This window comes from Gnatocerus cornutus, chromosome 1, assembly GCF_029298725.1.
Source record: "Gnatocerus cornutus isolate USDA-ARS CGAHR chromosome 1, icGnaCorn1.1, whole genome shotgun sequence".
In the NCBI taxonomy this organism is placed as follows: Eukaryota; Metazoa; Arthropoda; class Insecta; order Coleoptera; family Tenebrionidae; genus Gnatocerus; species Gnatocerus cornutus.
The window spans coordinates 26548862-26566111 of NC_142233.1; the positions used below are offsets into that span (position 1 = coordinate 26548862).

Consider the following 17250-nt stretch of genomic DNA (forward strand, 5'->3'; position numbering starts at 1 on the left):
GTGAAAAAATTATAGTTGTCTGGGATAATTAATTTCAGTTGATAAATGAGCTATATCGTTCCAAGTTCTTTCTCAATACTGATAAAAAACCTCAAGCATTATTTAGTGGGACGTGCTGTAAATATTTACCGCATTATCAATCACCAACGGAACAACACGTAATTAAATTCAATCCTCGTTAGTCCTTATACAAGAGGAAATTGCCAAATCGTTTGGGGTAAATTAATGAATTAACAAAATAATCAAGAGAGCTGACTAATTCCGGCCGCTGCTCTTAATCAAGGCGGCTGGCAAATGTGTAGCACAGCTGTCTAGATCTCATAATCCCAAATACATCGACAGGGGTTAGAGGTTAAATTTAGAGCTATGCACCATAAATTTGACATCTACCGGTGCAAAATTTCCCGGAACAAGAAATTTAAATTTGTTGGAGAATCGTTAAGTTGTTGCAAGACGAGAACTAGAAACATTGTATTCGTGTGCAATTTGCAATAAATCAACATTTTGGGAGCCGTACTCTGGCAGGGCAATTCCACGTTAGATTTCGGTAGTTTAGTGCCGTGAGAAGCAACATGTTTGTCGATTGTAAAATCCGAAAGAACTGTTTCAGAAATGACCCCTCTCCAAATCCATTTGCAGATAAATGATTGAATCTTAAGGCTGAAGACCGACGAACAAATCTATTGGCGATAAGAAGTATTGGAGTCCTTTACGGACGTTATTTTCGCCGCTTTCGGACCAAATCGCCCAGACCACTTCATTATGTCGTTGATTGAGTCATTTACTTCCCCCTTATATGAGATTAATACATGTGTTAGTAGGGGGTAGGTAAGTAAGCGACAGATAGCCTTCCAATGGGGGATTTGACGAGATATTAATGAATTATTTAGATTTATCATGCTTGCAAACACTAATATGCTCACACAATTTACCACAATGAAAATGTCAATACGAATTCAATCTGTGACTCGCATGTTAACTGAGCTCCTTTTTGTATCATAGTTATAAAGAAAACTTCAAACGCGTGGGTTTAATATTTCTTCGTGTCTTGCGGTTCTCAACATCTGAATTTTATCGTCTGTGGCAACAAGTTTGCGCATTCTTGGTACTATAATAATTATACATAATGATCTGAATGTCATTCAATGAACTCCGCAACAAAATTAAACAATTATGAAACTTCCACGATAAGTGATAAAAATAGTGCAAAACTACTACTCCAATACGAATTCCATCAAATCAATCGCTGGCACGGAACATCCGGTTGCTTCTTAGCATATGTCTGCCAGTTGTGCCGTAAACCATAATAAATTCACGAAAATAAAACTGAAAGATGGTCAGTTACTACACAGATTGATGTTCTTGTACAATATGATGCTTTCTGTGAAAAAGAGATGTAAACAATGTTTCACGATAAAGACGTCACTACATTGACATAACTTCATTTTTGAATTCACATTCACATAAAGAAACAGAAAATTTAATAAATGAATCTACAAATAAAATTTTTCAGGTTTCAAATGTGGTTCTATTTTTTTGTTAGTTTTCATTTTTCTAACCCCAGAGACAGAATTATCAATTTTTAAAAAATCTACATTTTTTTAATTTTTTTTGATGTCTTGATGTGATTGATTTATTATCTGCACAACTTGCTGATTAACAACATAATTATTCAAAAATTCCCAGCCTGCATTTGATTAAATTTTGATAAAATGCTATGTGAATCGGTGTGAACACATCAAAGCAAAAATCCCAAACATTTATATTTTGAACAAAATGCACGCTTGCAAAACGTGAATAAATTTTATCATCTCTAATCTCATTAGTCGCAGATCGCTAAAATCGATGATGAAATTTTTTAAGTGTTTAAATTTGATAATTGAGTAACGCAAAGTATGAAAGGCAATTTTTGCGAATTAGTATAATTAATTCGTTCAATCAATCCTAATTTGTTTACGCATCCTAATGCTTTTGCCACTTGACCATGTTTTGTTTGTATAACCTAATAAAGATTCCAATTTGGTTGAAAATATTATGAAAATTGTTGTGGAATAGTTCTTTTCTTTTACCTAATAGTAAAGTCAAACACTTGGTCTAAACATATTAACTCAAGCTGTATACAATTAAATTACTTAATGACTGTAAAGTATCTGTTTTATACCGTTGGTAGTCTAAAATAGTTTTCTTAGCACAGCAATTAAATGCTATAAACACTACCTTTTAGTGAGATTTAAGAGAAACGAAGTTCGATTTTTAAAAATTACCTTGTTATTAGTTACGTTTGAAGGTCTAGAGAATTATAACTTCCGTTGAATTTATCGAAAGTGGTGACAGTTATTGGACATATAAAGTAGGATGGTCTAATATAAAAACTAAATTTAAAATTATTAATCTTCAATGATTAGATAAAATTCTGATTAGATATAACCTGGATGTTGAAAAATGTCTAAGAATATTTAATTACAGTGATTAATTGTGAAGGAGAGAAATTTCTGTTATTTATAGAGCACTTCAAGAGTTATCTTTTCAGAAATCGACATTATAACCCCCATTCACATTGTCTATTTATATCCCTGTTAAATTTATTTAGTCTTAAAAGCATAATTATTGAACACATATGTTGTAAATGCGTTTTCAATGTGACCTTAGCACCCTCTGGTATCTCTTGAGACGCATACGCCTCAAATCGTTACATCAATAAAGACACATGTCTGTTCAAATCGATTTTGCGTATTCCCCCAATTCCAAAAATAAGTAGAAATATGTCAGTCTGTCGTATTTCTAAATCTTGACATTTGTGATAGATTTCTTAGGGGATTTAAACTAATGTTACCATTTGCTGCAACTTTTACCCTGTTTTGATTTGTTTTTATGTGGTTTTCGTTATTTTTGGAAAGTAAAGGGCTGCACGTCGCGCTCACTTTTCCTAACTTTCGAAGCAAATCGGTTCAAATCAAACGACATTTATGTCTGTTTATCAGTGGACATCTAACAAGTCTTTGTGAAATGGTATCTTTTGTTTTCTCAAGTTTGCAGCGTTGTGTCGGTAAAGCGGTGAGTTTGTTTATGTTGACGGTGTAGATCAAAGATTCCGCATCGTTAATTCAGTATCAAAGGAACTATCATTAATGAATTAAGACTTTACGGCAGGATACAGTTGGATCGTGTCCACAAACTGCTTTCATTTACTTTAATAATATTTTGATATGTTTATCGTGAAGGATGAAACCAAACTAATAGTACATTTTGTACACAATGTATTTTTGGAACACCTACTATATGCATGTATTTTAGTCATAATTGCGTTATCGTATTTACGTTTTACTGCCAGTTGGACGATGTTGCCCATTTTACGATTTCTACCGAAAATATAAACGACTTTCTTTAGTAGACCACTACATCTCATCAAACCATAAAGCAATTTTCATTAGACATATTTCACAAAATGAAGTTGTTCTGGTTTTACAACAACGAGAATTTTGGTGATCAAAGTTTTAGTGAACGAAAAGCAACACCACGCTCTACCACGCATGTAAAAATCTCAGCTGTTCGTGCATTTGCATTTCTGCAAATTTTAAGAACACCATTCATCCATATAATTTTTCTTGGCATACATGAGGCTTGAGCTTGCATGCTTATTATTATATTTTATTCATGCAATTGAATTAAATTGCAGTAATTTATCTATTCAAATGTAGCTCGTACATCTCCAGACACTACATTAAGAACTTGATATTAAAATATAATAACACCTACGACGTTATATTTCATACAAGATACAGGCACTGTCTGTTTTACCGCGGGAGTTCGCTCTGTACTAAATACAATAACACCCCACGTAATTTTGTCTTTGTAGATGTGAAAACATTAAATTAAGAGAGTTCGAAAGCGTACCATTGACATAACTAACGACTTTTGGTAGTAACCTAAAAATATAAAACCATTTTTCTTTGTCATAAATTGTCCTACTTCGAGTGGCGGGAAGAATACGGGAGAGCACAAATTATGAACAGATTTACCATAGTCGTTACGTTAATTTGGTTTTATTAAGACTGAAATAACGAGAATATAAAATTAGAAATTAATCGATAAATTGCACGGAAAGTTGTTCGTTCAAAAACACAAATTAAAGTTTAATCTAACATTAATAACAATAGCAAAAGCAGTAGAAAGTTTTCGAATACTTTACAAAAAATATTCTTAGTCATATTGTTTCATAAGGAAATGGCATTTCCAATCTTTTCGGAAAATTCTATTACCATTGCAATTTATGGTACGCACTGTAAAATGAAAGATAACTCCCACTGATGGAAGGTTTTTTCACCAGTAACTGGAAACATATAATGGGAAATTCCGTTTCGATAATTAATGTCTTCAGTTAAGTGTCAGATATTTTTACTTTTCGCGACCTGGTCCATTGTTGTTTAAATCAGCTTTCCCCGATCTCCCCTACATTCTAAAATATTTCATGAGCTTTTATGCACAGTTCCAAGTTCTAAAATTTTATTATTTGGACGACACTGAAGTATTTTAATTCCAATAAATCGTTTGTGTGGTATGCATCACCCTCCAAAAATAAAAAGGCAATAATATTAGTGGAAGAAAGGCAAGAGGCCAACGTTCAGGTAACCCTCCAGACAACAGTGCAAAAAAGATCTGTGCTAATTTTTAATAATCATAAATCATTTAAAAAGGCCATAAAATATCAAAGTGCATTATGTCAAATTATAATAGTACGAAGAATACAGAAATACTTCAACATTTGGGTACAAATTAAATACAAGCGACAACGGCCTGTCCTTATCCAACTTAATGTTCTTTAATAATAGAGACAAGGATACGAAACGCCGACTTTTACGATTGAATAACTCTAAAAATGTACTGTAATTCCTACGCTGATGAAATTATGCGCCATAAAACTGGCGAATAGTATAACTTATATTAGGTTGGCCCAGACAGCAGCAGTCGGTTACAACCTGAGCATGCGCAATCCTGCAAACTCATTTAGAATTGAAACAGTCCATACAAAATCGCATTTAAATACCACATATTGTTTTACAAAAAAAAACCGCCTGTGAAATTCATTTTAAAAATTACATCCCTGTGAAAATTACGGTCGTAATTTTCAGTGCATACTCGTATTCACCATACCTACCAATGTACCACATAAAACCATGAAGAAACTAATTTTAAAAGTTTTTTATTCTTACAACCGACTCATCGTCAACGGTTGTAAAATAAGAAATGTGCCATTATTAAAATGATTGCACTTTCGGTTACATCGTACAATCATTACCGTCGCGACGACCTGTGAAATCTGCGGTTAATGTTGTCGACAACGGCACGTTCTAACTACTCCAAACGACCTACCTGACGCACCTGTTTGAATTGTTCTTCGAATGACCAGGTGTGTTGGGATGATGCGCTGCCTTCTGACGAGTGCGAACTCCCCGAAGACGGAGCTGTCGGTGGTGGTAATAGTGGTGTCATGAACGGTGTACTTGGGTGTGGAAATGGAAATGGAGCTGGCAAGTGGAAATTATCTTGCAAGCTCCTATTTGAGAGAGGAAAGTTCAGGTGCCTCGTTGCGTTTTCGAAGTCGTCCTGAAAACAAATCCAAAGAATAAATTACATGATAAAAAAAAACTTAAATTAGCGCAGGAATTTATCGCTTATCGAAGTTATTCGAATTTCATGGTAAATAGGTTGGTAAGTTTTGCAAGTCGAATCGTATGAAATCCAATCTAACCATCATTATTTAACAAAATAGCAAAACACATGATAAATACAGTAGCGGGAAAAATCGGCTATAAACAGGAGCTATAAAATTTATTGTGAGAACTTCTGTACACACGTCAGCATTCTTTCAGTTTTGATACCACTTCAGCAACAACATAAAGATTTTCAATTATATTTTTTCTATAATCGCTATATAACGTTGACATTTTAATTGGCATTTTACTTTCGAAATGACATTCTTTTAGACGTAAGTGCGTAAAAGTGGCTTAAGAGTGCGTAAAAATATGACACTTTAAGAGGAATAGAAATGAAAGTTAGCAAGCGTTTTGTACTCCATTATTAGATGGTTTATCGACTTTTATTTGATCTCACGCATATTTGCGCCAATTTCTTAAATCTGCGTAAAAAGTCAGGATTTTCAAGATTGAATCCACACCCCAAAACAATGCCGAAATTCTGTTAAGTGAAGTGTCCATTTTTTAGAAATTGCCAGATCTGTCATTTAAAGTTTTTACCGTTAAATTTAGCATTTTGCTGGAATTGTAGAAACAATCTTGTTTCCTACTCGTGCAAAATACATTTTACGCTCACAACGTGTTGTCCAAAAATTCGGCTTCGGCCGCGTTGAACACACGGCGTAAAATATTACCATTTCGCAAATTATTGCAAGAATAGTTGTTTTTTGATTCGGTGCTTTAATAAAAGTTACATTATAATATATATTATAATATATATATATATATATATATAATAATATATATATTATAATATAATTATATATTATATATATATTATATAACAATGTTTTTCAATTACTTGCGATGCTTTAAGAAACTCCCGAAAGCAGTGTTTTGTGAGTTGCTATTCTATTCAATTCTTTGTCAAAAATATGAGATTTGTCCAATAATAAACGTAATTTAAAGACAATTGACACTTGAATGATGTTTCGCCAACTTAACCGTTCTAGGTGACTATATGCAAACTTAAAATTGTTTAAAATAATATTTCAAGAAGAAAAACTGAAAAAAAACACATTTCTTAAGCCAGTCTTTGAAATTTTGTTGACTTTGAGGATGCAAGAGACTTATGGTCTCAGAAGAATATTCACAAATAACATTAGCACAGAAAAAGGTTGTACGTGAAGTAGGTACGTGAAATATGTGTTTTGTATAATTTAAAGTTCTCGAAATTTGTTTGTTGTTTGTTAATTTGTTAATTAATTTTAATCAAAGTGAATCTCAGTAAATCAATTTTAATAACGAAATTGGTAGAAATCTTACCCAGTTTGCGATGAAATGCATTTCACTTTGTTATTGTAAATGAGTTTAGGAAGTTTATGAAGCCTCACATAAGTCAAATCCAACTTAACGACTGGTCAGGATAATATCCAAGCAGTTTGCTATTAAACTATACGTTTGTATTGCTTGAAGCAAATTTCATAATCAAATTAAGGAAGCTTTAAAAGATGAAGTTTTTCCATGAAAAAAAAATCTGTGGCTACTTAAACGTCTCCCAACTTTTTGGACCGCATTTTCGAAACTCTTGAGGAAGTTGTTTAGAAATTTTCATTATTTAATATTCGCAAACAATATTCCCAACCACAAAATGGATTTATGATTAGCACGTAATATCTACTAACAGATTTACTTTACTTATTAAATTTAGTAATATTATTGGTTGCTCTAAGCATTGGTTAAGCTAGACCACTCTTTCTCGGTAAGGTTTTAACTCGGGTTTTAATATGTTAAGTATGATAGGCATGAGATGGGTAAAATAATTATAATTATTATGACTCGAGAGATCCTCACACTTCAGACATGGGACTTGTTACATTCCAAAAAAAATTCAATTGCTGGTTTTTTACTTGAAATGATTAGCGAAAGGTAAATCTTCATAATAATGTGCTGCTATTTGTTCCAAGACAAATCAAATCGTCTCAAACATTCATTGAATATAGAATGCTTACCCCTACCTTGATGTCCCTAACTTGCATTTTTAATTTAGCAAGAACATCCCCGTGATCTGCTATAATTCCTCCACCGTGTCTTCGAATCCCATCACAACTGTCCATATCATCATTTTCACGCCCCGATTCTGCATCTCCATCACTTATTTCTTCGTCATTATGGGACTGAAATTAAAAACACAACATTAAACCGAAGTAATTAACGGAATGAGTACAGTTAACACCCCCAGACGTTTACGTACTCCAAGGAACAGTGTCAACTGAAAATCCAAAACCAAATGTGCAAGTCATTTTTACGGCAGATACCAAAAGTAATAAATTAACTAAAGTGTTTCTTGTCTAGAACTATTGAAATCAAAGGAAGAAGTCACAGATATCGACAGTTGGCGCCTACAACCAAACCAGAGACCCTAGGAAGCGATACAGTGAATCACTTGTCCTTGTCACACCACTGTTTTCGACAGAGAGACATGGCAATAATGCCTTCTGGGCCTCAACGGGATGCCGATTTCTATTCCAAGAAATAGGGTTGTGTCGATTATGAGAGAAGCATACTTCCTTTCGACATTCAAATCTTCCAGCTTTTAGGAAACGTAGCTGACGCCACTCATGTTGATCTATTTAAAATGAGTTTTTATCAAGTTCAACAACATTACCCGTAAAACATATTAATTAGCTGAAACAAAAAATTAGAACGACATAAAGTTTATTATGATGGAGGTAATGAGAAACTTCTTCGTTTAATGTGCGATTGATTTTAAGGAATGCACTTCACTGGGTTCAGATTGATCAATAAGAAATCTTATACTTTGTGATTTACGGAGTAGTAATCCAATTTAATAAAATTGCATTATTTTTTATGATAGAATACATAAATATGCACGCTTACAAAGGAAGCCAAGTAATTTCCAATATCAAACCGTCATAACTGTTAGTTTACTTCTTCCCGTCTTCGTTGGAATCAATTTGAATTAATTATCCCAAGTTTAAGTTACGTAGTAATACGATCAAGAAGTCTTATTAAGGTGGTTTTAATATTAGAAGAACCCTTCCATTCTGGTCTAATCTTAATTGATTTTCGACGTTACATCCAACCTTCTTTCGGATATTGACTTAGCTGAATCGTTGATAGATATCTGCAATTAATCTGTTTGTTCCTAACAAACATGCAAAAATTATAAGTATCAAACAAATGAACGGATGTTATTTTTTCTAATGGTTATTGACAATAATTATTAGAAAGGAAGATTTGTTCAAACTAAGATACTGTGAGAATGTTCTGCGAGGATCAAACATTAATACGGCTTAAAGTGACTCTAAATCAATCTTTATGTCATGTTGCTTTGATGCAGAACGTGCATTGTCAATTTTCAGGTACTTGGCTTCCCGGAAGAGTTTTTGCAGAGAGTATCTGCATATTTCGGTAATAAAGTCTTGCAAGATGGTGCCGGTAAAAGCTAGTGATAAAATCAAGCATTCAACCAATAGCGGCGGTTTTCGCACAAAAAAGGAAGTTGATGCAATTAAGTTAAAAATCTGCATAAACAGCTTATGCAGAGAATTGTGAGAAATTATATATCTCGTTATAATTCATATCACGCCTTTTGCCGGCTCGTAAAATACTATAAATGCATGAAATGCGTGTCCTCATCACTAGGTGCCGCATTATTCGTCAGACGAAACCATTCTAAACATCAATTTTAAAATGCTAATTTAACTACTAACATTACTTCTTTCTCAACGGTAAGCTAAGCTAAGCTGGGAATGCCCTGTCTGGGTTTGATCGAACGGATAGGTTATAGTGTGAGGTGTGTGTCCCTTCTAAAGCCGTGTGTGGGTTCATAATGACGTCACTTCCGACCTACCCTAACTGTCTAAGCACGTGACTGCACTAAAAATAAAAACTTATTTCTTTGTGCAATCTATTTCTTTGTTTGAGCACTAACAATAAGATGATGGACTTACGAGTTTACTTTATAAATACATAAATCGAGCACTTGATGGTTCTTCAAATTTTTGAATCATGAATTGTACCGCGAAAATACATTTAGTTATGACCACCAAACGACGGAAAAGTCCGGAAATGTCAACATTCATTGGTGCTAATATAAAAGGAATCTTATTTATTTTTTCTATAACAGATGAAATCTGTCCCTCCAAAATGGACCACATGTTGTTTTAACCTAACCCAAGCTCCGAATTTACATCTTGCAGTTTCTGTGACGAATAAATACCAGCGCACACAAAAATGTTTCCGCGCTACAATTTTTATTTTGAAGGTGTTTACAAGGCTTGAATTCGATTCAAATAAACCAGTTGTTCAAGGTTTATGAAGATAAGCTTCATTTTTCCACGAAAAAAAAATATTACTGAAGCTCACCAGCAAATTACAATAACAGTGTTTAAAATTGCTACACGCACAGCGTAACGAAATTAAAAGATCTTAACCACAAATTGAATTTGTGATTATTGGAGTCGAAACAAAGAAAGTCATCAATACTAGTTAAAAACAAAAATATAGCAGTAATGGATATGTAAGAAGACATTAAACATTGATTGCAAATCATTGAAATTGAAAGGATCTTTTCTGCATGGAAGAATGTATTTTTTTATTTTGATATTATTACGACAGTGGCGGCGCGACGCCGACGCCTTTTGCTAGTTTTCTCTTTATTTCTTCCTCATAAAATTTATAATTCATCCTTTCTATTGACCACTCAATAGTTATAACTACATAGAAATAAAATTAATGTCTTGTAATGGTCATTAATTGCTCGTCGAAAACATTTACCGTAAGCGCGATTAAACTACTATGGCGGTTAATTGCATCAAATCCATTTACTTATGTTTTAAGGCATTCGGTTTATTACCTTTTTAAACAGGTGAAAATGAAACATTCGATAGTGTCATTCTCACCAGTTCAGAGAACAAATTTGTTTGATTTTGTGAGCAGCAAAATGTAATCTTCCGAGTAGCCAAATAAAGCATCAAAGTGGCGAGTAAAGCCTCTTTTATACCCACGTTCCAGCCATTCTTGCAAATAAACTGAAAGTTCGAAAAACTTTTAAAGGCTCATGCCATTTGCGCAAACTGACCAGTTTTAATAAATGTGTGTTATTGGTACGTTGGTTGTTAAAAGTTGAAAATTTTAAATTTAAAATTGGCAAATTTTGATTCTGTATAGGCGCCACATATTTTATTCAAGCCTAACTTTTGGTTTGGGCAACCTTCATGCTAGCGTTTACATGCAACGATGGATTTGTGCGAACGGGTTTGTGCAAACCAATTTGCGCAAATGGCTTGAGCGTTAAAAAAAACCTTAAATTACCTATTTCCTTAAAATAAAACAAATTTAAAAGTAATTTCTTAAGTAGTAGTTTTTACAGTTTGATAAGCAAAAAATCAATTAAGACAAAGCAATCTTCCCAAGTTTGAAAAATTTAGTATTGTAGAATGTTTTTTTATTATTTGATACACTTTTGAAGTGTCAGTCTTGATAAACCACATCAGTACCAACATTACATATTGCGAATACCAACTTAGAATAAGAAACAGAGCTACTAAACATTTTGAAACTGCCGTTTTTCATCGATAAAGCAAAGCACCTTCGCGACAATGATTGTTTACCTTCAAGAAAAATGTTAATTTTATCACGCACCAGTCACACAAACATTACCGATAACCATTATTATTTTAAAAGTAGACCAATAAAATGGTGTTTGTATCGTTTTCCTGACCTTATCAAATGGTGAAATTACATTTTGAATTAATGTGACTGTCGATGTAAAACCGTTTGATAATCGCTGCATTTGCAAATGCCACATGCCACATGTTTTTTCTGATGTCAAAATGGGCGACAAAAAACCTTACCCTCGTTGATAGGGAAACATAAAAACATTTTCAGAAGTAAAACGAGATTATATACGCCGACAAAACTAGAAAGGAAATGCATTTCAAGCATTCAGCGAGTTTAATTATTACATAAAAACAAGAGAAGATTTTATTAATTTTATTACAGACTTTGCACGCATCAACTAGAAATAATTCAGATGGTAAAGTGAGAAGCCGAAATTAAGTACGATTATTATTATATTTTGAAGAGGATTATTCGAATTCGTGCTGCACATTGCTACTGTATAGCGAATCGCGTGCAACTCATGCTTTTATTTGAACGTCTGCCAGGTTGGCACCCTGTAATTACAGTTATTAAATTTTGTCTGATCGCATTAAAAAATGTTTATTATAACGATACCTATACATTCAGCCCAAAAATACATGTCGTACAAAAAGTGCGCTTCACTCGAAAACCTGAAACTCGGATAGTACAACCTATTTATTCAATTAGTTACCTACTAAAAGGTGTAGCTAAGACGTGCCTTCGATTTGTTTAATTATAGAACCTGTCGCCAGTCTATATTAACTTAGGACGTAAAGAAAATTACGACAGTTTATTCAATTCTCGGCTATATCGCTCCAAGTCATAGAGACCAGTGTGGTTCTAAGCCAACACACGTGAATAAATATTTGCGAAGAACCCTTTTGAATATTTCGATGTTTGATTATAAAAGAAAAATTTCTATAAGCTACCTTCTTTGGCTTGTATAGCAAATACGAACAGAAAATGAAATACTTTGTGTGATGTAGTGAAATGTTGAGTGAAACATGAGATTGCTGCCTACATTATTATTTTTAAAACCACTTCCATAAAGTCGCTGCAGTCAAGTTTAAGGTAATTTGGTTACAATGATGTTGAGAGACGTGTTAGTACGCATATGTACCCCGCCGGTAACAATGTTGTTGCGTGCTATAAATTACGAAAGCAGAAATTATTGCAAGATTAAAATTCGATAAACCGGCACGATCGGTTTGCACGCCAAATTTAAATATGGGTTGGTATATTATTTTATACAATTACAATTATTCCAAACGAAATATGGTCGGTACTGCATAATTAAAAAGGTATTCAATAAAATGAATGACGCTAAAAAAGCTGTTAAAATAAAACAGCGATTTGTTGAAACGATTTTCATTAAATGAATAACTATTGTTAACACTTTTAAATATCGCCGGTACTGGAAATAAAATGAGTCATGCACTGGGAGAAATAACAATATTTATTGTTCTTTAATAGCTTTCTACATATGAAAATAATTTAACGCCTGGTGATAATCAAGTTTGTTCCAAGTATTTTTAAATTTCTACCTTAATTAGGCACACAACAACTCATGTAATGTATTAGAACAGTTAGTCCATGCAGATAATTTAATTAACTCCTATTGCTAATGTTAAGACTATTGAGTTTCAGTACTACTTCACGGAATCTATTACATTTATATTTCAATATACCAAACGTCACTTCCAAGGTTTTTGTCACTACTATTATGTTTAAAACGTACTAAATTCGATGCACTGTTGGAATTTTATTGCAGCACATCTGGATCTTCCAATGACAATGACAATTCCTATCGTTTTATGACCTCCCTTAAATTTCGGACCCATTTCTGACGTCTTCGCACAATAAGGTCGTAAATAAGATCATGGTTAAATTCGTGTACCTGATACCAAAGCCAATATCAACCACCACCGGGGTGACAAACCGATATAAAAAATGCAGTGTTGTCAAATGTGGGGGTTGTACAGAGTCCAACAACAAACTTAGCTTTAATTTTAAAGATAAAAAACTGAAAATTTGAATATGCTTATATTTGACAAAGCTCTAGAATCTGATATAGTCTGGTGAAAAAATGTATTTTTTTTTCATCGATAATTTGGCGCTCGACGCGTAGCAAATGTATTGTTTGACGATTTTCTAGTTTTTGTGGAGATAATGCCTAACTCAAATGTATTTCTTAAAACATCTCAATTTTGTGCAAACTGTGTTGAGAATTTGAGGAAAAAAGGCTGTGTTAGCTCATGTCGTCACAGTTGAAAACTTCGTTGTCACCAAAGTGTCAACAACTTGTGTGAAAATGTCATTTATCCTTAAATTTGCTTCAGATTGCAACAAAAGTCTTATGCGGTGTTCTCTGAGCTTTTTCGATGTTGATTAACAGTTTTTAGTACGCAGAACGGTCAGCTTAATCAAAATTAACGTTCTTAAACATGAGTTGAGTGACTTATTTTTAATAAAATTACATTCAAAATTATTTAAATTAGCAATTATTATTACTAAAATTACAATTTTAAGGCGTCGCGACGATAAACTATCATTGATAAAAGAAATTTATTTCGTCACATCCTAGAGTTGGGTCAACTGTAAGCCGATGCGTTTGCGTAATTAAAGACAATTTTTGGGTGGCCACAAGTGTTGTCTGCCAAAAGTCTTGAAGCAACTTTTTGGTAATGACAAATTCAAAGTTGCCCTGTGCAAAAGCTTTTCATAAAACTGGAAACTTTCCACCCATAATTTCCACACAAACTTAATGCGGCCATAATATCACTGGACATATTTATACGCTGTTGGCCCCCCAGTGATTACAGTTAGCCCCGCTGGTTTCCCACGAGCCCCGCTTCCGACTCGTGACTCTAATCGTACCTGACAAATGAGATTTCTTTACCATACCCTGCCTCCAATAGAAGTTATTCGTGCTCCTAGGAATGTCCCCTTGTCGTCTCGAGATCAACAAATTTATTCGCGATCAACACGTTTGTGGAAGGCGACAAATTGTCAACATTTGAAGACAAAGCAAAAATGGCTTTGTGTGTACAGATCGACTCGTTTTAAACGTATTCGAAAGGAGCGCACGCTCCCATAATTAAAATGTGTCTACACAAATCTATAAAAATGAACGTTTTGACAGGAATTAAGCTGTAGCTAATAGTAGTTTCTTGTAATATACTGCTGAGATTTTCGGTGATTTGTTTTGATTTTATCCGCGTGACGGCGCCTGTGAAGATTAATTTCAAATATGCTGTAGCATATAGACAGAACAAGTGCGCAGAGGAGACATCAAAAGAACCATCTAAAATTAAAACTAGACTTTGTTGGATTAATTTCTCAGAATGATTCTTATTAAATCCAGCATCCGCTGGCAAACTGTAGACAACTCTGTCTCGTTTTAGTTCCGTTTGACAAAGAAAATGTGACGAAGATGTCTAATCAGAAGAGTTATAAACGTGCAATTATATTTATTCACTTTCTAAGAATAATAATACGCTATTTTCGTCAAACATTTTCTCAGTTTCATTGCCATCTCTATCTTGCAGTTTTTAATTTGGCAGAATACGAAAGAGAACGACGCGGTGTACGTGGGCGCTTTTTTGATTAATGCAGATTATAAAAAATGTCAGTCTGGTGGGGCAAGTAAGTTATTTTGGGTTTTATTAATAAGACACCGAATGTTCTTGTCTATCAGACAGGGCGCATATGTTCAAGCTGCAGGAGATTACATTTAGATGATTATTTAAAAAATCCACGACCACTACTGTTTTGACCTCACTTCATGACAAATAGTCACGTTTATGAAAAATGACGAGATGAATCAATATTCATTCGAACCACGAAAACGTTCATTCATCTTCACGTCTACACGAACAACGTAGTTTTTATTTCAACGAATATTTTTAGATCAACGATATTTTTGTGCGATTTAATAGTTTTATTTTTTTATAATTCCTACTAGTTGGTTAAATGGTAACATATTTAGTAGTTTTAAGATCTGTTCCAAAAAATAAATTCACAGCAACGGTGTTTTTCTTAAAATTATTATGGTCGACTTGTGCCAAATGAGGGGAATTAGATGTCACACAAATATCATAATTTTAATAAGTACCTGCCAAAATTTCAAAACAAAAGTAGTAAAACTGCAAGTCAGTGCAAAGGTAAAAGATTGAAATGCTTCTTGGCAATTTTGGACTCTTGTTCATTTAATTTTTTATTTAACGTTTTGCAGGTAGGTAAACTACAACGAATTTAATTTAATCAGTATGTAATGGATATTTTGAATTTGTTCCTTTTCTCTGTCGACATGACAGTCAATTGCTTGGAGCAGAATTCGAAAGAAAGTCGGAAATTTACTGTTTTCTAATTACATTTACTATTTATTTATTCCGGTTTGGTATTAAAAATTATCTTCTGTGAGGTCTGCTGATCTATTGATGCATTTTTCTTAACTGCAACAATAAAAAAAAACAATTATCGGTAATACCGCACAAAGTTCCGTCAATTTTGGTGCCACATCTGCCTAATTTGCCTCATTTAGCTCGATTTAGTTGCAAACATAAAAAATGGCAGCATGCAATCTTACAGGTAATGAGTCCGATTTGAGAAAGAAAAAGTTATCTGCAAATAAAAAGATTTCTTGCACTGTTTTTATTATCTTATAAATAAGTTTTATTAGATTACCCTTAAACTTGACTTGGAATGACATTTTCAACCTTTATTTAAAATTGCCATTATGCAAAATTTCTAAATCTAATAATATAAAGTCATCCGCTGTCCACCTCAGTTATGAAAAGAACATCCTCGTTGAGGTTTTGAAAGCTGTACACGCGTTGCGAATATTTTCTTTCTTCAGTTTACATTTCTTACCACCACCTGTCAACGACACGTTCCACGCACACACCGTGCAAGAAACATTTAATAGGTAGATGAAATGCTTCGTCATTGTGACTTCTAAAAATGTGTTCCTTGTTCATTGAAAAGTAAAGTTTTGGAAGCTCGTACGAGACGAACATTGGGACACGGGCGTGGGCCGCATCGAGATTTATAAATTTGTCATAAATAATGCAGCATCTCCATGGGGGCACTGAGGACACTATTAGTACAGCGATGTAGGGAATTGATTTATCATGGCGATCAGCGGGGTGTCTCCACAACATTACATTCATATTAATATACAGTTCCATTTTAATATTGTCACCAAGTATTTATAGCGGCATTTGAATATTTGTTTTGTCTGCTGCGATGCACACCAGATATTTGAATAATTGAATTTATAAAACGAGGTGCGGTATTTTATCGCAACAGGGGTAAAAACACCTCCGACAATAAATAATAATAATAAATAACAACCTATAAAATAAATTAAAAAACTCAAACTTATCAGCTACGTGCCTCCATAAATATATTTGTATATCTAATTAATACACCATGCAGTTAATGCAGGCCTATCAAAAACAAGTATTTGACATAGTTAAAAGGTTCTTTTATCATACGGAAATGCGTAATATGTACATTTTATAACAGTAATAACTAAACGAATATAAACATCATAAGGTCAAGTTACGCTTTTGCACGTAGAAAGATTATTGGAAAAATTCAAAGAAAAACTATGGAATGACACGTGTCAAGTATGTCAAGTATTATTGTAATTTTTACTTTAAATAATAAAATTAATTCGTACATGCTATTTGTGCGAATAACATGCATATTAACCTATTTAATTTTTTTATTTTAATAAGCTGCGTCCACAGGTCATTTACTTAGGTATAACCAGCAAATAAAAAAAAAAATGCTACAAAATAGGAAAAATGGCCACAGAAAAAATGGTTCTAAATTTCCTCTAAATCTTCCTGATTCCAATTTATGGGCTGACTACAACTTC

General features: G+C 33.5%; 1 protein-coding gene across 3 annotated transcripts in view; it reads right to left on the reverse strand.

The window, feature by feature from the left end:
• The window catches only part of retn (retained), a 60834-nt gene that overhangs the window by 30213 nt on the left and 13371 nt on the right, over positions 1 to 17250 (reverse strand). Inside the window, exons 2-3 of one of the 3 annotated variants that reach the window (XM_088033913.1) lie at positions 7712 to 7870; positions 5371 to 5604 (exon numbers count right to left, since the gene is read on the reverse strand). In XM_088033913.1, the coding sequence (XP_087890039.1) occupies positions 5371 to 5604; positions 7712 to 7870 (393 nt within the window). Of the gene's footprint in view, positions 1 to 5370; positions 5605 to 7705; positions 7871 to 17250 lie in introns of all 3 variants that reach the window. The other 2 variants (XM_088033922.1, XM_088033905.1) reach the window with 2 other exon arrangements.